Source organism: Dasypus novemcinctus, chromosome 7 (genome assembly GCF_030445035.2).
Source record: "Dasypus novemcinctus isolate mDasNov1 chromosome 7, mDasNov1.1.hap2, whole genome shotgun sequence".
Taxonomy (NCBI): domain Eukaryota; kingdom Metazoa; phylum Chordata; class Mammalia; order Cingulata; family Dasypodidae; genus Dasypus; species Dasypus novemcinctus.
Genome location: NC_080679.1, coordinates 70,599,506 through 70,621,199, shown reverse-complemented (window position 1 = coordinate 70,621,199; position 21,694 = coordinate 70,599,506). Strand labels below are relative to the sequence as shown.

The 21,694-nt window shown below is 33.0% G+C and overlaps 1 protein-coding gene across 1 annotated transcript in view; it reads left to right on the top strand.

Moving 5' to 3' along the window:
- Window positions 1-21,694, top strand: part of AGPS (alkylglycerone phosphate synthase) — a 152,797-nt gene that overhangs the window by 94,581 nt on the left and 36,522 nt on the right. Inside the window, exons 12-14 of the mRNA XM_004476829.5 lie at window positions 15,087-15,138; window positions 19,403-19,479; window positions 20,941-21,053. Of these exons, the coding sequence (XP_004476886.2) occupies window positions 15,087-15,138; window positions 19,403-19,479; window positions 20,941-21,053 (242 nt within the window). The remainder of the gene's footprint in view (window positions 1-15,086; window positions 15,139-19,402; window positions 19,480-20,940; window positions 21,054-21,694) is intronic.

Below are 21,694 nucleotides of genomic sequence, written 5' to 3'. Positions count from 1 at the left end.
ATCATATTTAGCTGTATTTTATTTGTAAGTTTACCTAGTTCTAATATCCCTTTAAGTGCAGATGCTATTTATTTCAGTAATTGCTTTTACACATTTTTCTTGGTTTAAAGAGGGCTGTACAATTATAAGCCAAGGTAAGATATGTACTAGGGTTGATGGCCTCAAAAATTCATTATTGAATTTTATGTTTTTTAAGTTATTCTTGGATGAAATATTTTGTGATTAATTGAAGTAATTTTTCTTAAATTAAGACATTATTGAAATTAAAAGAAGTAGCTGAATATCAGTGACTCTAAAACTGAAAAATCAAATATACGTAATCAAACTTCATCAATTTTTAGAAATGTACTGCTACTAGGCCCTACTTTGTTTTATAAATATTATCTAAGTTGTAGCTTAAATAATATAGTGTGGTATAATATAACATAATGTATTTGACTTTTTTTTCTCCCTCCTAAAATAAAGAATATTTTATCAAGGATTTTAAAAAACTAGATAGTAACGAGTAATTTTATTTCTCTTTTTAGTTCTGTGTATGAGTATGGAAAGTTCCATGTTTCTTTAGGCATTTGGATCATTGTTTGAGCTACAAATTCTTATTTCAACATTCCCCAGTGGGGATGAAGTCAAGGAAATATACATACTCCAGACCTTTTCTTATTTCTTTCTTCAGTCTTAAAGAGTTTTTAAAATACTTATCATCACCTATACCTAACTACAATCTTGAAGGGACAGGAGCTTTTTGATGTGATCCATATAGGTTAGCTTCCTGGTATCCAATGCAGCATGGAGGAAGGATCTGGCCAGGCAAAGGAAAGCTGTCTAGCAAGTTGTCCTTATTCATCATGCTTTGTAAAGGACTGAAAATAAACAGTAACAAAGAGTCTCATCGTCCACCATCCAAAGACAACCAGTATAAATGTTTTAAAGAAATTTAAAATGAGTAAAAGATATTCATATACATATTTACCATTTTCAGTGCTCTTTTTTCCTTTGGTACATCCAAGATTCCATCGGGTTTCATTTTCCATCTACCTTAAGATTGTACAACTGCTATCAAATTCTTTCACATTTTGGCTAAAAAGTGTTTTATGTTGCCTTTATTTTTGAACGATGTTTTTATTAGGTATAGAAGTCTAGGTTCATCACCCCCCACCTACAACCCCACCTTGCTTTTTGAAAGTAAGCCTGCAATCATTGTTATCTTTGTTTCTCTGTGCAGAAGCTTTCTTCATTGAGTTTCTTGGGTCTCTGGGCTTATAATAATATTCATCAAATTTGGAAAAATGTCAGCTGTTATTTTTTCGTGTATGTTCCTGCTTTTCTTCCTCTTTTTGGGACTCTCCATTTATATGTATTTAGGCTGCATGACAGTGTTTCATAGATCATGGAAGCTCTTTTTTTTCCTCCAATCTTTTTTTCTCTCTTTGCCTCATTTTTATAGTTCTATTGCTTTTCATTCAACTGTCTTTTCTTCAGCACTGTCTAATATGCTGTTAATCCTTCCTAGTGAAATTTTAGATAATGCATTTTTTATATGTGGACATTCATTTAGTTATTTTTTTTTATATTTTCCATTTTCTCCTTTAAATCTGTGACATATTAAGCATATTCATAATACTTGTTTTTACTGTCCTTGTCTGCTAAATCCATAATCTCTACTATTTCTGGTTTTGTTTTTATTGACATTTTTCTCCTTATTATAGATAACTTTTTTCCGGTTGGCCAGTCCCCTTCCCTCCTATTGAATTTTGTCCCAGCAGAAGTTGTTGAAGAACAACTTGATCTTTCAAAACTTGTTTTTAAGCTTTTCTTTAAAAATTCCTTTTCTTTAGGGCTATTTAGCTTACTAGAGTCTAATGAATGCTGATACATTCAATGAGGTCTTTTCCATTCTGACTAATAGGAAGTTGAACAATTTCTGACTCTGTGATAGTTGTTTTTTCTCCAGAAGTTGTTCTTTACCCATCTTCATGGAGTTTCTTCTCACTCATTGCACATTGGTAGTCAGCCAACAAATCAAGGGGTTCCTAAGCAGATTTGTAGAACTCTTTCTCTACCTGTCTTCCTTTTACCTAAACCTAATACTTGACTTCCTAATTTCTAGCTGTTAACATCCCAAAATTTCATATTTGTTTTTTCAACTCATTGGAATCGCTGAGTTTGGGTTAATAATCCTTGCACCACAGTTTGGAAATTTTTTCCAGGAAGAAAGCTGGGTGATTGTAGGGTTTACCTCATTGTTTCCCTTCTCTTATGTATAACAGTCCTGTGCTGCCTGTTATCCAATATCTAAAAAGAGTTGTTTCATATATTTTGTCCATCTTCCACTTGTTAATGGCAGGAGAGTAAGCCCAGACTCTCTTGACTGAAGCAGAAGTGTACCATTAATATTTTTATCTACTCCCTTCTAATATTTTTCTGTATGTAGGTTCCTAGTATTTTTTTAATGTTATAAAATTTTTAAAAAGTGCAATTATTTATTTTTATTTTTAGCTATATTTATATTCTTGCTACAAAAATTTTGCTTAATGAAAGGGAGCCAGATGGGTAGTTTACTCTGTTTGCTTTGTGGTGCTAGCTTCTATATGGTGCGTCATGGGAACAGAGGCTCAGGTACAACAGAAACGTGCAACAAATTACCGCTTTATTACTTGCACAGCTCAAAAAGTCCAAAAGAGATCCCGGTTTGTCTGGTCTCCTGGGAAGGCCAACTGCTTGAGTCAGGGTTGGTAGATGACAACCCCACACACCCCACTTTGCATCAGAGAGGAGAGACAAATCTGCCCGAAGAAGGGGTATTCGTACAACCCAAGGGGAAGGTGTGCTGCCGCTGAAAGTGTCCACCTTGATAAGCAACAGGGACTTCTTGTTTCCAGTTTCCTGTTCCTAGTTTCCTGCTTTAAGATATGGTCAGGCCACTCCATTAGACCTAATATCTGCCTAGAGCTGCAGAATGGAAACATTGAAACATTTGCAAGAATAGAAAAGAAGGGTGGGGTGGGAGGTAGGAAAGGGCTAGGAGATGGCCACTAAGTGTTTCTGACTTCCCCAGCATGCTCATAGGTCATTTATTTGCTCTTGGATTTTTATTTTGTGTAGCTCATGGATATTTACTTTGAAAGCACTGTATATTTAACAAATGTTTAACTCTCAAGTGGAATGAAATGAAGTCTGTCCTTTCATTTCCCATCTCTTGCTAGTGATTCTAAAATCTATCTTGTATGTTCCTTTCCTGAACTCTGTATTGGTATTTCTAATGGCCTACAGGGCCTGTCCATGAAATATCCTGTTACTATGACACAGTTGTTTAGGAGCTCAACTCATTATTTCCTGTCCTCCTGACAGGTTATGTTTTGTCTTTCAGAGTCAGCTCTGAAGTCACATCCACAAATATTTCCTCAGTTTCCTCAGTTAATTTTTCTTTCCTGTCTTTTAAACCATACCTTGTAAGTCTGTGTACTCCTTGTCTTGTTTGATTATTTACATATCTGTCTCCTCCATTAGCTCAAGAGCTTGTTTCTGTATCAGTGCCTCTTATATCCATGTCTCAAACATGTGTCAAATGAATTAGTAGGCATGTAGTAGATTGAGGAGAGAAACTTATTGTGGAATAAAGAATATTTAAGATGAAGGATTTTCATTAAATCATGAAATGATCCTGCATTTTTCAACTTAGACACTGAACATTTAGGTAATGTCTTTGAGATTATATGACTGGAAATAAAAGAACACTTATGTTAAGATTATAGGTGTCAGAGAGCAGATGTGGCTTAAGCAGTTGAACACCTGCTTCCCACATGGAACGTCCTGAGTTCAGTTCCCGGTGCCTCCTAAAAACAACAAAAAAACAACAACAAGGAAATAAACCAAAAATAAACTAAGGGGAGCCAATGTGGCTCAGTGGCTGAGTGCCGGCTTTCCATATACAAGATCCTGGGCTCAATTCTTGGTCCCAGTACCTAAAAAAAAAAGAAAAAGATTATATGTGTTTTAAAACTTTGATCATAAATTTGCCCATAACCTTGACAAGTATGGCCACTCTCATTCAATCTGGAAGTCCAGAAAATTGAATAATAGAGGGAAAAATATTGCTTTTTATTACAGAGTCTGTAGTGTGAATAACATTAATATACACTTAATGAATAAGTCACTCTAAGAAATTATACTTAAAATTCATGTTAGATTCCTTGATTTTTCTTACTGTTTATATGCACTAAGATCTTAAGTCACTTGGGTTTAAATCTGAAGTCTACTACTTACCAGCTATGTGACTTTGGGAAAGTTATTTACCCTTACTCTACCTGTTTTCATCATCTGTAAAATGATAATAATCTGATTTGTTATCTCATATTTTTTTTTATCATCGTTCTTCTTTACCACTACTATTGTCATCATCATCTTCCTCACCTCACTAAATCTATTGATTATACCTGAATACTTTTCTTTCCCCTCTTCCCACCTCCATACTCACTGATAATACCCTGGGTCAGTGCCCATCGCTTTTTACCTAGATCGTCACACTGGTTTCCTAATCAGCATCTGCCTCATCAGTCAGACTCCATCTTCCCCATTATGTCTGAATGATCCTTCTTAAATATATGTATTTTAAATGCCACTCTCCTATTTAAAATGTTATGTTGATCTTTGTCCTTGTTGAGGTTGGGGGTGATAGGGAGAAAGAAAAGGACATTGTGGGCTTGAAGAGCAATATGTAGTAGAGTGTAGATATTAGAAAAGGCATGATATGGCTGGGGCCAGATCATGAAGGGCCTTATGCAATACAAGTAAGTATCAATCTCATTTCAACAAATTATCCATTTTCATTGGAGACTTTTACTTATATCTGTTATGAGAAGGTTAGTCTTCACCTGCTTCTCCTTTTTGAGCTTTAGCTCACCCTAATTAGGAAGTGTTACAATCACAAATTCAGCTCCAGGTACTTTTTTGCCAGAGATCTGGCTACTGCAGCTAGAATTTTCAATTATTTATCAGTAAGATTGCTTCCTCCATCTAGTCTTAAGGTAGGCCCCCTTAATCTTGACTGCCTGTTTACTTCTTGTGGGGAGGGATTTTAAAAAGTGGGATAGTCCTGAAATGAACCTTCTTGGTAGACTTGCAGCAAGTTGCTTTGGTGATGGTAAATCATAAGTAAATGTTAACAGTTGAAATCTTTACATATGAGCTCTCGATTCACTAGAACTTCGGGGCTATCATGTTATGGTTAGGGAACTAGAATATATAGTAAATATGCCATGTTTGCTAAAATGCTGAGATGGTAATAATATTTAGAAATAGTATTATTAAGCAAAGGAGCCATAGAGAGAAATTTTAGCATTAAATATTTATTATGCTAAAATAAGGTATGAGTGCTAAGCAGTGAAGTTCAGGTGTTTTCTGCTACTTCTTTCTAAAACCCTCAGTCACTTAAAGGCCGAGAAAAGTAACTTCAAATTTTAAGATACTCTAGGTATTAAGAAGTTAAAGAAGAAAACCAACAACAACAAAAAGAAGTAAAAGAACTAAATAATAAAAATTTAATTTAATTTAAAAGAAGTAAAAGAACTACTTGTAAATCACTATGGTTTTGCTTATGAATTGATAGCTAGAAGAATGGGAAGCTAGTTTTTTTTAAGAAATAATCAGAAGCTCACCAATTTAAAAAAATGAAATTTTCCATATCTAGATTATATTTTCTTGTTGATTTTAAATGTTTCTGGATAAACGACTTTTTTACTCAAGTGTCTTCACTTTCTATTGTAAGTTTATTTTTATATGTTTTCCATTTATCGCTGCCAAGCTCAACTATTTCCCCCCAGCCAGTTTTTTATTAAAGGTTTAATTCATATAGTCTCTTTCGTTCAAGTTTGTAATGACATCTTTTTTTAAAGCAGACTTATTGAGATATATTCACATACTATACAGTTCAAACTGTACAATCAGTGGCTTTTTTGTGTAATCACAGGAATGATGTCTTTTTAATAGACAATTATTGCCTCTGTTTTTATAGCAAAATAAATGTGAATGCAAATTAGATTTTTTTAAAATTATAAAACTTATAAAAGTAGTTTAGATTTTTATTTATTTTAAGCAGAAGATCTTAATGAGATCATATTCAGTCTGTTTTGGCCAACTCTGCCCCTTCACAGTGTCTTGCCTACACAGTACACAGATTTGTTAAAAAATGTTGGGGAGTTGACATAACTCAAGTGGTTGAGTGCCTGCTTCCCATGTACAACATCCTGGGGTTGATCCCTGGTACTTCCTTTAAAAAAAAGTGTTGCTACATAGTCTTTAGAGTACAGGTATATATATTTCATGCTTTCCTGAGTACTTTGTTATTCCACATTACCCACACGTAAATATGTCTTAGGTTTCATTAGTGAGAAGTGATGTACAAATGTATTGAGATCCTGTTTATAATTTAATTAAAATGGGAATGTTGCAGTTAAGCATAAATAGTTGATATAATCTCATACATTTTTCTTTAATGATAGAAGTTGTAGGTTTACGAAATAATCATGCATAAAATACAGAGTTCCCATATTCTGTTCTATTATTAATACCTTGTAACATTAGATTTGTTACAGTTGATGAAAGAACATTTTTATAATTGTATTATAAAGTATAACCATGGTTTGCATTAGGATTCACCATTGTGTTGTACATTCCTATGGGGTTTTAAAAATTTTTTATCCTAGTAACACATATACAACTTAAAATTACCCCTTTTAATCACATTCAAAAATATAATTCAGTGTTAATTATATTCATAATGTTGTACTACCATCACCACCACCCATTACTAAAACTTCTATCACTTCAAATAGAAACATTGTACAATTTAAGCATTAACTCTCTCTTTTCTACACCACCCTGGTTCCTGGCATCCTGTATTCTAATTTCTAGCCTGTATTCTAATTATTTCATATAGTGAGATGATACAATATTTGTCCTTTTGTGTCTGGCTTATTTCATTCAACATGATGTCCTTAAGGTTCATTCGTGTTGTCGTATGTGTCAGAACTTCATTCCTTTTTACTGCTGGATAATATTCCATTGCGTGCATACACACACACAGACACACACACACACCACAGTTTGTTGATTCATTCATCGGTTGATGGACACTTGGTTATTTCCACCTTTTGGTAATTGTGAATAATGCCACTATGAACATTGGTGTGCAGATGCCTGTTCAAGATAAATAGATGATACAATTTTATACATTTTTGTTATAATTTGATATGCCAGGATAAAAAGTGTCAGAAGTGCTACCTGTACTGTTGAAAATCAGGAGATGGAATTTTCCTTCTTCCTTGCATAAGTCACTAAAAATTATTCTTTTATTGATTTTTTAAAAAATATTTATTTTTTATTTATTTCTCTACCCTTTCCTCCCACCTCCGCCAGTTGTCTGCTCTTTGTGTCCATTTGCTGTGCATTCCATGTCTGCTTGTATGCTTGTCCGCGGCACCGGGAAACTGCATCTCTTTTTGTTGTTGTTGTTGCGTCACCTTGCTGTATCAGTTCTCTGTGCACTGCGCCACTCCTGGGCAGCCTCCGCTCCCTTCACGCGGGGCGGCTCTCCCTATGGGGCACACTCCTTGTGCGTGGGGCTCCCCTATGCAAGAGACACCCCTGCCTGGCATGGCATTCCTTGTGTGCATCAGCACTGCACATGGGACAGCTCACCACATGGGTCAGGAGGCCCTGGGTTTGAACCCTGGACCTCCCACATGATAGGCGGACCCTCTATCAGGTGTGCCAAATCCGCTTCCCTCTTTTATTGATTTTTTAAAATCTTTACATATTTACCCAATGTCCATATTCTTAATTCATTACACAAAACTATGTTGGATACACACACACGCACAGCTTTTATTTATTCCAAGCTTGCTCACACTGTCTCGATAATGGTTGATAAAAAGTGCCACTTCTATGATTAAAAAGCAGGTCAAAAAGAAAGCTCCTTTTTAATCTGCCAACTTTTCCCCTTTCTAACCTATAGTTTTAATAGTTTGGTTCTGAACACTTAGTTATAGAAGACAGATTTTATTGACATAAATATCATAGACCAGAAAGCTTACCTTATTTCAAATTGATTAAGAATGCCAGATAGATAATATGTTATTCTTAAATATTGTTCTTATTTAGTAAATGAAACAATTTTTAAGAAAAGTTATAAGGGTTTGGAGATATTAAACTGTTCTAGGAGACGGTATATTTTACTTCTATTAGAATACACAGGTAGAGTTTGTCTTCCCTGGAAATTGATAAATTTTATTACTGTAGTTTAGGTACATTTTCATATTACTTTACAGAATGTACAAATCTCATTTATCAAGAATGATAGTTTTTGCTGTTCTGCTTTGTAACAGCGTTCTCAGGCAGAAAAATTGAAAAAATTATCCGGTTTTGGCAACAGTCATTGTTCAATTTGGAATTTGGAATTTCAGCTGATAGCAGAAGAATTAAGGTCCATTAAAATAGATGGTACATAGTTTATGATTGTGCCAGATTCTTGATTGAATAATGAGTTGTCTGCTTGTAATTCTTCAATGTCATTTCAAAGCACTTCCATTTTTGCAGTTATTTTCAGACTCAAGTTGCTTTTGAAATGGGAAACTGTATTTTGGATGAGTATCTTTGGAAAGGAGCAGACATGATTGTCACAAATAACAAAGTGGCTTCTGTGTGTATTTTCATCACTATTCTTACTGAAGGAAATAAATTAAGCAACCTTATTCTGGCAGCAAGATTCTACTAAGATCTCTCATCTGATATTTGTCCATATGAGGAATTGTCCTCTTTAAAGTACTTCACTGCCTTGTGAGGAGCTAGAAAGGAAGATTTAGTGGAAGATTAATGTGATTATATCTTATAAGTGACAGTCCAGTACAGTCTCCAAGTTTACTCAGTAGATGGGTAAGTGATTTTTAAGAATTTCCTTTCTCAGAAAATAGATTTCCTACTGATGCCTCCCAAGAGAGGGGAAATTTGTGTTTTTGCAATCAGAGTATTGTGTCAGATATTCTATTATTTTCTTTTATTGTTTGTCTGGTAATTACAGTGATGTATTTACAAGGTTTGAGAGGAAAACAGTGTTGAAACAAGCTTAAAAGCAATTTTTTTGTGCATTTTTGAAGTTTGGGTTTGTGCTTTTTCGTTTTTTTAACCAATAAAAACTTTGGAGCTATACCCTATAGTATTGAGAGAGGACCATTTTTTCCATTAAGAGGAAAAACTGATCGTGTGTTTGGCAGTAGGTTAATTTATGTCTTTGATAACTGTCTTTCGTGGTATCGGAACTGGATTTTTTAATTTACAAATTAAAAGGCAGCTTTTTCTCTCTCTACCTTTTGACAAAAGTTGACCCTTTCTACCTATCGTTTTTATTTTAAGCAATTTTAAAGTGATAGGACATTTTTTCCTAGCGAGTTTGAATCTATGGTTTGGGAAGAAAGAAATAGATCGTTGATGTCCTATGCCTCAGAATGTTATATCTCAATTCTGAATTGTTCTATTTTAGAGTTAATTGATTCTGGAGGGGTTCAAGTGATTGAAGAGTTAGGCTTACTTAGCACTTACTGTATAAAACATTTAAAACTTCTTCATATTCAGCAATAATTGTTGGGAATAATTTGTTACATATAGAAAATGGAATTGTCATTTTAAATCATTTTCTTGTGGCTCACTTTTTACTCTCTGAAGCAGAATAATCCTAGTCAAATGGTTGGTTAGTTGGATGCTTCACTGTGTGTCCCAGCAAAATGTAGTAAACTTAAAGACAGCTGTAAGACATGTTCTCACCTGGAACTACTCAGAACAAGTTATTTCACCTTTACTAAACTGAAAAATGTTAAATTATAATTAAGAGTGTATTTGGCTTTACCTTTGGGCCCTTGCCTTTCTGTGAGTGGAGGGAAATATCCACTGTATCATATGTCTTATCTCATTTTTTCAAACCATAAGATAATTCTCTTATTAATAAAAAAAAGTTACTTGTAACAATGTAGACTCCTAGCAAAGAGCTTGAGTGTCATTTACAATATGACCAACCATTAATACCAGTAGCCTTATATATTGTATTATTTTTACCTGTGGTATCAACTCTGACTTGCTAGAGGAAGAATTATGTGTCTACATTTTAAGTTTTATTATCCGAAAGTTTGCATTTAATAGAATTCTCAACTCTTTCACATAACCTTTTTTGAACTTTTTATTCATTCATTTTATTGTCATCTTCATGTGAGGTAACATGCCCTAAATTTTATAACTGATGTAATGCAAATGAATATTATGCAAGTTAAATAGACATGGTTCCTTTCCTCTATAAATCACTAAGGATATTGTACATCATGATAAATTTTTGCATAAGGGGTTGGTATTAAAGCACTTTTGTTTGATACAGTATGGGGTCTGTAGACTGTCTCCAATGTAGTCTCTAGGCTTGGGAATTTGGCCCTTGTTCTAGAATCTTCATAGAAAGTTTGATTTACTCCATGAAGAACCAAACCTTTTCAATTCAAAGGTGAGTCATTCCTTAGCTAAGGTACCAGAGACATAGGGCTACCATTCAGTGCTTATATTTTTATAGATTATCTTCCTTATGAAGTTAAAGCAGAAATCCTGCAGATATTTGAAATATATATTAATACTGAAGTTCTTTGCCAGTAACTAACAAATTAAGAGACACTTTCTTAAATAATTTGTCTCATTTCAAGTGTATGTTCCAGTTTTCTTTGTGACAAATAAGAGGACTTAGTTCCATAAAAACAAATATTGCAGAAATCTTTTGATTTCTTTTGGGGATTTTTTGTTTCTTATGGGGACTTTTTTTGAGGAATGGAGTACTTGGAATGAGAAATACATTGCTTTTTAAGTTAGTGCAGAGGATACTAAATAAATAAGACTAATCAAAGTGGTTATTTCCTTATTTTTCAGGTTATATAGTCAAGTAAATTCCTGGTTATAGAATCATTAAAGGGAAAAAATTACTAGCAATTTTACTTCATCAATCTTATACCGATGTTTTGTAGTCAATTTGCATATTGATTTCTTCTTTGTTCCGATTAAAAAAAACATTGGTATTTATTTGTCCATTATAAGTGTCTTATACCTTTAAAAGATAAAAGATTACTTAGTAAAAAGTATATTAGGTACAAACTAGGTGACATGAGAGATTCCAGTAAGGGCTCTTATTATAATAAGAAAGAAATCAATTATTTCATTAACTCTCGTGTGAGTAAGCAATTTTTGTTTGAGATTGCCTAAGATTCCCTGAATTTATCATTAATACTTTGTAAAAATTATTTGGAAAAGATATTCCCCCAGGTTAGCTCTAATCAACTACCAGCAGGGGTCACCTTAACTCAAGGACCCTTTATCTCCTCTCCATCTGTGGAGTAGGAATAAGCTCAGCCCAGCATAATTGAATAACATGGGAGTGAATTTAGAGCTCAAATTTCCCAAATTTATGCTTTCTCTAACTTTTAAAAGTGATCTTATTTTTTAACCTACCAAACTGGTTTCAAAGCAATTTAAAGGTAACCTAATTTATTCAAAGATATTGTAACCCAGATTGAATTTTATTGTTATTGTTGTTTAAGAATAGTAACATTATTTTGGTCTTTTGATTATAGGAATTTCTATTTTATTAGCTGTAGTGGTGAATTTTAGTTATTTCAAATTCTAAGAAACTTTTCCTGCTTTATATGTTTAGAATTATTCACAATGATTTACAGTTATTAAATATCAAGGAATCATGTAAACCAATCTAGATGTTATTTTTTTAACTTGAATGCTTTTTGGGAACTTAAGACAATAACTGAAAAACTCCATTTACTGACTTTTAAAAAATAAAACACTATTAAAATATGAGACTTGCATAAGTTGATTTTAATAAATAAAACTGTTGAAAACCGCCTAAAATACAAAAATTTTCTCTAGCTTATGAGTTCTTTTTTGTCAGTATTAGTCTGTTAGCATCAACTGTGCATCTTCACTGTGAATAGGCATAGTGAATGACTAGTTTATGTGACTCCACTGTCAGGTTAAAAGCACCTTCAATATAATTGAATATGTTGCTAAATGATGTAGCATGTGCCTTAAAGCTTTCTAACCTATTTTCCAAATTTTTAATTTAAAAATTACAAGTATGCAAAAAATTTTAAACTAGTACAGTTACCATCTATATATCATCTCCTAGTTTCAATAATTGTAAACTGTTTTACATGTGTATATATGTATTTTCAGGACCTTTTGAAATGAAATTGTAGACATCATGACTCCTGACTGCTAAATACTTAAGAATGCATCTTCACTATCACAACACCATTATTGTATCTAAGAAAATCAGCAGTAATTCATTAATACCATCTAGTATCTATTCTGTAATTATATAATCTCATTTGTCTCCAAAATGTATTTTATGGAGAATGTTTTTAAATGAACGTTTGCATATTGTATTTTAGATTTTTAGAGGTTGAATTCCAATAGAAATGTATTATACCTAATTTAGTATACTTTTGTCCCATTTTCTGATATGTGTGTGCCTATGGTAGTTGCTTTCATTAATGTCACCTTTTAGAGATACAGGTAAAGTAGAATAGGGGAGGCTCAAGGAGATGGAATAAGAAAATTGTAGAAAAAAAGTTTTTTAAAGAATGGCTTTAAATTCTCTTATTTTACTAGTGTGCTTAAGGCAAAACATAATAAATATATATGTTATATGTATATTGTATTTATTTTATGAAGAAAGGAAACTTGGTCTAATCAGGTTCATATGTTTTATTAGAAGTTGATGTACTCGTTTTATTAATAAAAATACTCCATTTGTAAATATGAAGAAAATTGGTCATCTTTTAGTATTTTGGAAACTAGTAATGTTTTGGAGTCATTAACCCAGCTACAAAGATACCTTTGCACTAAAATTTTAAATTACTTAGGTTGGTAGATTTTTCATTTATTTTATAACATTTTAAAACTTTCATTATTTTATAACTTATTTTAAAACTTTATTTTAGTTTTAAAAAACTCAAAATATCAAATAAGATAGTTTTAATGTAATTTATCTCAAATATGACTAAAGCAGTGGGGAGGGCACCTGTGGGTATGACTTTTAAGTGATTTTTTTGGAGGCTGAGTGGTATATTGAAATAGTGCTGATCAGGCAGGATATCTGGGTCCTTGTTCCCTTTTTGCTATTTAACAGGCATCTGTCCTTGGACAAATCTTTTAAATCTCATTCTTAGTGCCTCATCTATGAAATGGGGATAATACCTGTTCTGCTACTGTGACAAAGCTGTTTCTTATATTAAATAAAGACATATAAAAGCAGCTTGGATTCCATAGGGTTCTATAAAATATAAGGTGATAGATTATTGTTACAATGTTTATATAAAATTAATATCTGATTCTTTAGACTTGGTTTCTTTTCTTATGTAGGTTGAATTATCTCACCTTTAGTATGAAAGGTGAATAAACAAATATTCAAAAGAAGAATCTAAATATTCATTTTGTCAGCTTTTTGGGTGAAATAAAATGTGAGTGTTCTTATAAAAATTAATTGTTCAATTAAAAGCAAAGATAGCAAAAACATTACAGTGCACAGTTGAGGTATAAATATTTTCGTTGAGTGACTTTCAGATATCTTAACATTGTGTTGGCATAAATTTTGTTGGTAAATTTTATTGCTTAGTCGATAAATGTTTAAAAAGTTACGGCATTTATCAAAATTTTATGGTCTGAAAGCAACCTCTTGATAGAAGTTAGGCATATTAAAAATTTGCATAGGAACATAAATCCACTTAGTGTGCAGATCACTTACTTTAATTCTGTGGAAAAATTATAGCTAACTAGAACCTTGCTAGTGTTTTCATTGTAAAGTTGTAGCATCACAAAATTAATATGAGTATCTGCTTCCCTTATTTTTATTTTCTTGCAACTTTGGTTGTTATACCTAGGTAAATTTAACATTGGTGCATTTTTTGATACATAATTTCACACTTCACAGTTTAATTGCTATTATCATGTAATTAACCTTGAAAGATCTTAGAATTCTGGTAACTGGATAGTTTTTCTATTAAAAATGGTCTATGAAAAGGGATAAAAAGAAGGAACAATTCCTAGAATTATCCATAAAGGCATTACAGATCTTTTTTTTAAGTTCTTTGGCACACAAAAATTTCTGCCATCATCATCTTCATTTTCAAAAGTGCCCAAGTACCTAATAATAAAATAGAGTTTATAAATAGCAGCATGCTCTAGGCACTGATTTTTTTCTTTTTTAAAGATTATTTATTTATTCCTCCCCCTCCCCCCGGTTGTCTGTTCTCTGTGTCCATTTGCTGCGTCTTCTTTGTCCACTTCTGTTGTCAGTGGCACAGGAATCTGTGTTTCTTTTTTGTTGCTTCATCTTGTTATGCCAGCTCTCCGTGTGGGCAGCGCCATTCTTAGACAGGCTGCACTTTCTTTCCCGCTGGGCGGCTCTCCTTAGGGGGCTCACTCCATGCTCGTAGGGCTCCCCTATGCGGGGGACACCCCTGCGTGGCAGGGCACTCCCTGCGCGCATCAGCACTGCTCATGGGCCAGCTCCATATGGGTCAAGGAGGCCCGGGGTTTGAACCTTAGACCTCCCATGTGGTAGGCGGCCGCCCTAACCCCTGGGCCAAGTCCACTTCCCTAGACACTGATTTTAGTGTTAAAAATTTCTTCTTTCTAAAATAATGCACTTTGAGGCCTGGCATTTCTTTTAGGCTATTCTCATAGCTCTTTACTTGGCATTAAGCAGACCTTGTTGCAGATTACGATCCAGTAACTTACATATTTATATATTTACATATTTATATAATTTATATATTATGTATGTAGGTTTCTCCTCTCCAAATATTTTATAGACATCACTGATGTTTATAAATTCTTTATGAAATTGAATGAAATAGTAAGATTCTTTTCCTTGATATATCCTTAGAAGCTAAACTCTTATTAATCTCTTAATTATGAAAGGATAATACTCATATTCTGCTTATCTAGCTGCTTGCTTTATTAAACTTGTATCATTTTTTTTTCCCTTTCTTAAACAGAGATGTGCTCCTGCATCTATTCGCCTCATGGACAACCAGCAGTTTCAGTTTGGTAAGTGAGTAATAGTAAAATCTGCCCATCTTGAAACAAAATTTTATGAAACACTGGTTATATGGCAGGGAGAATGCTGAATGAAAGATGAATGTCATAGTGCTGCCCTTCAGGCAACTCTCAATCTAATGAAGACAGATAATTACATAAATTGAATGTGTGCACAGTGTTGGGGTGCTGCAAAAGAAAACTGTACTGTATACTGTGGGGTGTAAATGAAGGAGTGGTTGATTCTGCTTGAGGTAGGGGTGGAAAGTCAGGAAAGAATTCCTTGAAGGAGGATGATACTTCAGCTAAATCCTAAGAGGTAAAAGAAGTTTGCCAAAGGTGTTTTCTCTTTCTCCCCTATGAAACTTGCTCGCTTGTTAGCAAAAATATGAGATGATAAAATCACAATGGTGTATGTTTTAGAGTACTTCAGATAGTTCTGTATGGCTGAAATAGAGGGAAGGGTGATATTATCATCAGAGATAAAGCTGGATGAGTGGACTAGGACTTTGCAGGATAGATTTGGATTTTCAGCAGTGGAATTTCAGCCATATGGATATGGAAGGTTAAATAAAGGAAAGAGTTGAGGGCAACTCCCAGATCCCTGATTTGATTGATTGGGTGGATAACATGACAGAAGAAAGATGAGTTGATGGTTAGGGGGAAAACATAATTGCAATCAGTTGTATTTAAGGGACCCTAGGGATATTAGAGTGGAAAATTCAGTATACAGTCATGTCCGAAACCCTTTTTCTTTTTCTCTGTTTTGTTCAAACTATTAAACTTTCTGACACTATTTATCATCTTTCTAAATTATAGTTTTATTGCTTCTATATTTTTTTCCATATGCTGAAATTTGGTTTGAGATTTAAGTTTATATGATTTAAATACACTCAAAATGGTCTCAGAAATTATGGAAATGATTTTTCAGAAATAAATACTGAAGGCTAATTAGGCAGGCTCTTGTTTGTTATGTCTAACAGTAGCTTAGATTTTAATTTTAGGGAAGAATGATAATAGCTGTATAGAAACTTAATTAAGGAAATCAGTTTCCTAACATATTAAAAGTTTTAAAAATTAGATTCTTCTGAGTAGTCAATGGTTTATTTAAGTAAATTACTTTCAAAATATTCTACTACTGGTAAATTAAAACCTAAAGTAAATATGTTATGTAAATAATGAAATTGTTCAGTCAAATGAAAATTAAGCCACCTATGTATTTTGGCTGCATTTAGAGACCTAAGTCTTCAAAACCATGAATTTAATTAAGACTGAACTATCCATTTATATGCTATTATTTTAACAAACTCTGTTAGGCATAAATATCCTTGTAAACCAATCCAAGGTCCACAGAGAAAATGTGGCATTGGTGTGGGAAAAGTGGCCATGGTAGCTGCTGGGTGCGGGGAAGAGATGAGATGTGGAGGCGTTTTCGGGACTTGGAGTTGTCCTGGGTGGTCCTTCAGGGACAATTACCGGACATTGTAGATCCTCCCAGGGCCCACTGGATGGAACGTGGGAGAGTATGGGCTATGATGTGGACCATTGACCATGAGGTGCAGCGATGCCCAGAGATGTACTTACCAAATGGAATGGATGTGTCATGATGATGAGAGAGAGTGTTGCTGTGGGGGGAGTGGTGGGATGGGGGCGGTGGGGTTGAATGGGACCTCATATTTTTTTAATGTAATATTTTTTTAAAAATGAATAATAAAAAATATATATATCCTTGTAAAACTATGATTTCACCAGATTTTATTTATAATTGGAATCTATAACAATTTAAAATGAAGGTTTAAAGAAAAGGTCATCCTGTCACTCTGCCATCCTTTCCACATTCTCATTACTTTATCTAGACACAATTACATACTACCCCCATCTAGCTTTATTGTGGGTCCTACCCTCTCTAATCCTATCTTCTCTCCCTCTGTCCTTCACATGGCCACCAAAATTATCCTTCTGAAATCACGCTTTTTGTCTGCCTATTACCCTTTTGATTCCTCAGTATCCTGTGAAGTCTTCATCTATATCTTGCCATGGCTCCACAGTCAAGCACCTGAAGGAGAAGTGCTTAGTTAGCACAGCAAAGGGTGTCCAGGATCCTGCCCCAACACTGACTGGCATCCCTTCTCTTTGGTTATTGCTTGTGCCATGTTGGTTGTTAATACAACACAAGCCTTATTATTGGTTGTTAAGATTTTTAATATCACCTCCACTTCTGATACAACCCTTAATATATTATTGTATATTATATTGAAACAATCTGTTTTTGGTGTATCTCCTCTGTAGACTTAAAGTTTCTCACTTTTGTATCTCCTGTACCTATCACAAAATAGGTATTTATGTGTTGGTTGAGTTAATCATCAAATTGGCAAAAGAGGGTGAATAAACTCTAGATATTTAGCATAGTACCAAGGACATTATCAGTAACACAATTTATCAAATATCTTCTCAGAACTATCTTCAGGGTTTTTTTTTTTTACAAACAACTCAAAGGTTATTTATTTTGACCAGTCAACAGCTGGGTTGAACCCACATCCAGGTCGAACTCCAAAGCCTTAGACCTTTTCCACTAGCTCATAACACTTATTTAAAATTATTTAATTAATACTGTAACAACAAAAAATTCTCTAATCAAAGTATCCAACTAGTAAATTTGGAAAATAGTTTCTTAATTTACTATAAAAGATAAAACACAATAGTTGGAATATATTTGCAATGTAATTGGCATGATAGGCAACATTAATTTAAGAATAAGCAAAAGATAATTAATATCCTCTGATACTACTGCTTAACCCACTTAAAAGTCAGTATGCTGCAAAGCCTGTCATGCCAACTCAGTATTAGGAATGAAAGTGACTAATCCCCATTAGTACTAGTATTAATGGAAATTGTACCTCTGAACTCAGTGCATTGAAATGAAAATTGACCCTTAAGGATTATTTCACATCAGAGTAGGAACATTTGGAGGCCTCACACATTGTGTAAAGATATGTCAACCAGAAGACTTTTGTCTGAGGAATAGATCATTTCAATGTCTTTTAAGGACATGACACACATACATATATATATATGTATACATATATATATATATGTATTTCCACTTGCTGTTGAAGTAGGATGAGCTCTGTTTGGGACAAGAAATGAATGTTTTAATGACATGTTATTTCTGACATTTTACATGCTAGAAATTGTATCTTTGAAAGTTATGCTGGAGAAGCAGCTCTGGTAGGATGCAGTTAAAGGGGAAATCAAACAAATCTCTTGTATCCAGGAGCTCAAAATGATTGCTAGGTTGAACTCTAATCTGCCCCACCACCCCCCTCCCCCCCTTATTAGAAAAAATGTCTCAGGTGTAGCACAGATATTTAGCTCTTAGCCTCTGGTTAAGACTAAGTATTTTGTGTAACACAGCTTCCTATTATAATGAATGAAAATGTAATAAAAAAGCATTACAGATTCAGATTTCCATGTTAAAAAAATTTAGATGAAGGTGAAAGACTAAAAGTAATAGCATTTTTCCCTTAGAGATTTATTTTTTCTCAAAAATAGATCATTTAGATTTATTAAAGGATTTAAAATTCTTTACAAAAATTAGTATAAGTGGTACACCATGTTTTTCTGAGTTGATCTCATAATATGAAGGCCAGATGCGTTATTCTTAAGTGTAACAGTCATGAGAGTTAAAAACTTGCTACTCCCTGAAAACAGTGAGAAAAACAGTAAAAGGCTTTCACTCAATTAAGCTCAGTCCTTAGGCAGACGTTAATTTAACAGACTCTCAGACACCATTTATGTTATTTTGGCAGTTTTCATTATCTGGATGTGATTAAGAAAGCAGTTACTTGTTTTATGCCAAGAATCCTGAATGAATTAAGAATTAATTAAGAAACAACCTCCAACTTGGCTTTGATTCCATATTTAGTTATAGTTCTGAATGGTTTCTGTACAATTAGAGAAAAATAAAAGTAAAACCACCATTGGATGTTCTTAATGAAATAATCTCATGTGTACTGTTAATTACATGTAGTAATTTGACTTAAAAGTAAGACTAAGGAGTTTTATAAAATTTGTGACTTTTGAAAAAAGATAAAGATACAAGATGTAGGCCTTAATATGTACATTATATATATATATATATGGGAGATTTGAAATAATAAAGCCATGAAAACTTTCACCTTCTTTTAGGATATTTAAGTTGAAGTAGTCACTTGATCTTCTAAAAAACAGAATTTGCTGTTAATTTAAAATAAACACTTTTTTCTTACATCTTTAGGTCATGCTCTTAAACCTCAGGTTTCCTCTATTTTTACATCATTTTTGGATGGATTGAAAAAGTTTTATATTACAAAGGTAAGAATTTTTATAACATGCTAAAATTTTAAATGTTTAGCTTATTAATTTTGTTTCCTGCCTTTTCCTGCCCATCTCCACTTTATAATAAGTATGTTTTTCCATGCTGCTTTGTAGATTTCATAATTATCATTTTTCATATTGGAGTAAATATTTTAAGTAAATCACTCATACAATTTCAGAAATGTTAAATTCTTTTCTTGTTTTGATGTTCCTAAAGATAACATTGCATTGAACAATTTCATGCATATAGCATTTTCTATAGTTTGAATTTTTTTTCCTTTACAGTTGATACCCAGCAGTGAAATAAGAGTATGGTTTTGTTTTTAACTTTTGATTCCTGAACTGCTTTTCTGAAGGGCTGTACTAGCTACACTGCCATTGGTAATACACAGGTGCTAGTTTTTTTTAATGCATCCTGTTATTGCCTGTGGTATTTTTTTGTTTTATGTTTTAAATTTAACAAGAGAAAAACAGTACTTTATTTTAGTTGATGTTTCTTGAAACTCCAGTGAGACTGAACATTCCCTCATATTCTCTAAACATAAATTTTGTGTGAATTAGTTGGGTATGTTTATTTTACCAGGGGTGGCAGCTTCATGTTTTTTCTCTTGGTGCTCTGATGTGTGTGCCCTTTTGAGTAATGGGATTATTAGATGCTCTTTGTCATAAATGTTGTAAATAATTTTTTCCAAACAGGTACCTGCCCTTTTTTAATAGATGTTTTTCTTTTGGTGTGAAAATTTTTGTCTTTTCCTGTGATTATTTGATTGCTTTTTTCAGAAAAAAGTCTTTCTTCTTCCAGAATTATGATTAAAGCCTTTTTCTTCTCTTTTTCTCTATTTTTAAATAGGAATTTTAAAGCAAATTATCTTTATTACTATTTGAATTTCTTTCAATTTTATGATGCAACATAAAGAACTAAATTACTCTTTATCTCCTATTCCCCCAATTGTTAACCATTTGTGGCAGCACCATTATTTACTAATCCTGGTTTTTCTACATTGATTTTCTATGCTTAAGACATCTTGTATACTTACCCAAGAAACAGAACCTTTTAAATGTTGTCTTTTTTTAATGAGCTTCTGTTCTTGAAAAATTAAGTGGATTTAAAAGATCGATTTCTCCCTCTTGTGTTTCAGAATTTTCCTTATTACCATCACCTACCTGTTTATTATTCTAGAAGTATTTTAAAAATTCTTCATCATTCATTGTGGTTTTTATTTGATGGCAAGAATTGATGTCATTATGGTTAACACTGTGATATACTTTGAGGTGAAGGGTTTTTACACTGCTGCATAGTTTTGTTATATTGTCATGACCTGAGTAGGTATGTTAAGTATTCTTCTTGATTTCAATTTTAAAGGCCAAATCAAAAGGAGAAAAGAGCAAAATGTGTTTCGATATACTGTTTTGAGGTTAAGACTTATCTGTAATAACAATATTTTATTTTTTTTGTAGTTTAAAGGATTTAATCCAAATCAGCTAAGTATAGCTACATTACTGTTTGAGGGGGACCGTGAGAAGGTTCTTCAACATGAAAAGCAAGTGTATGACATTGCTGCAAAATTTGGGTACGGCTTTACATTCATACTGCCGAGAGAAAGTTAAACTAAAATTCTAATACCTCCAATCAGTTATTAATATACCTTTTTAGTGTTAAATTTGTCATCATATACTGATGATAAATTTAAGATACCATTTTGGTTTACTTCCAAAGTTTGCAGAAAATTAGATTGGTATGTTGCTCTTATTTGTCTAATCATATATATTTTTATTGCATTTTTGTTAGATTTTTGCATTATGCTAATCTGTAATATTGGTTGTGCTAGAGTGAAATTGGGAAAAATTCATATCAGGTTGCTAGTTATTGATAATAGTGTATAAATAAAGCATGCTATTAATATGTTTTTAAAAGGAAATTGTGTTTAACCAAAGGTATTTGATAAATTATCTATACTCCACCCTATGTCACTTATTGTTTTGTAGATGTGAAAACATTTCACATCTATAACCAACTGAATAATGATAGTGTGGTTTCTGTCTGTCTGCTTGATTGATTATAAGACTGATCGATGACTATAGTGAAGATGTCATTTATCAGGACTGCAGTTTTTCCTTTCCTTTTTCAGAACATAAACTCACAATTTTCCAGACACCAGTCTTTACTTCTTCATTTATTTCAGCTCCTAAAATATATGAAGAAATTTTGTTT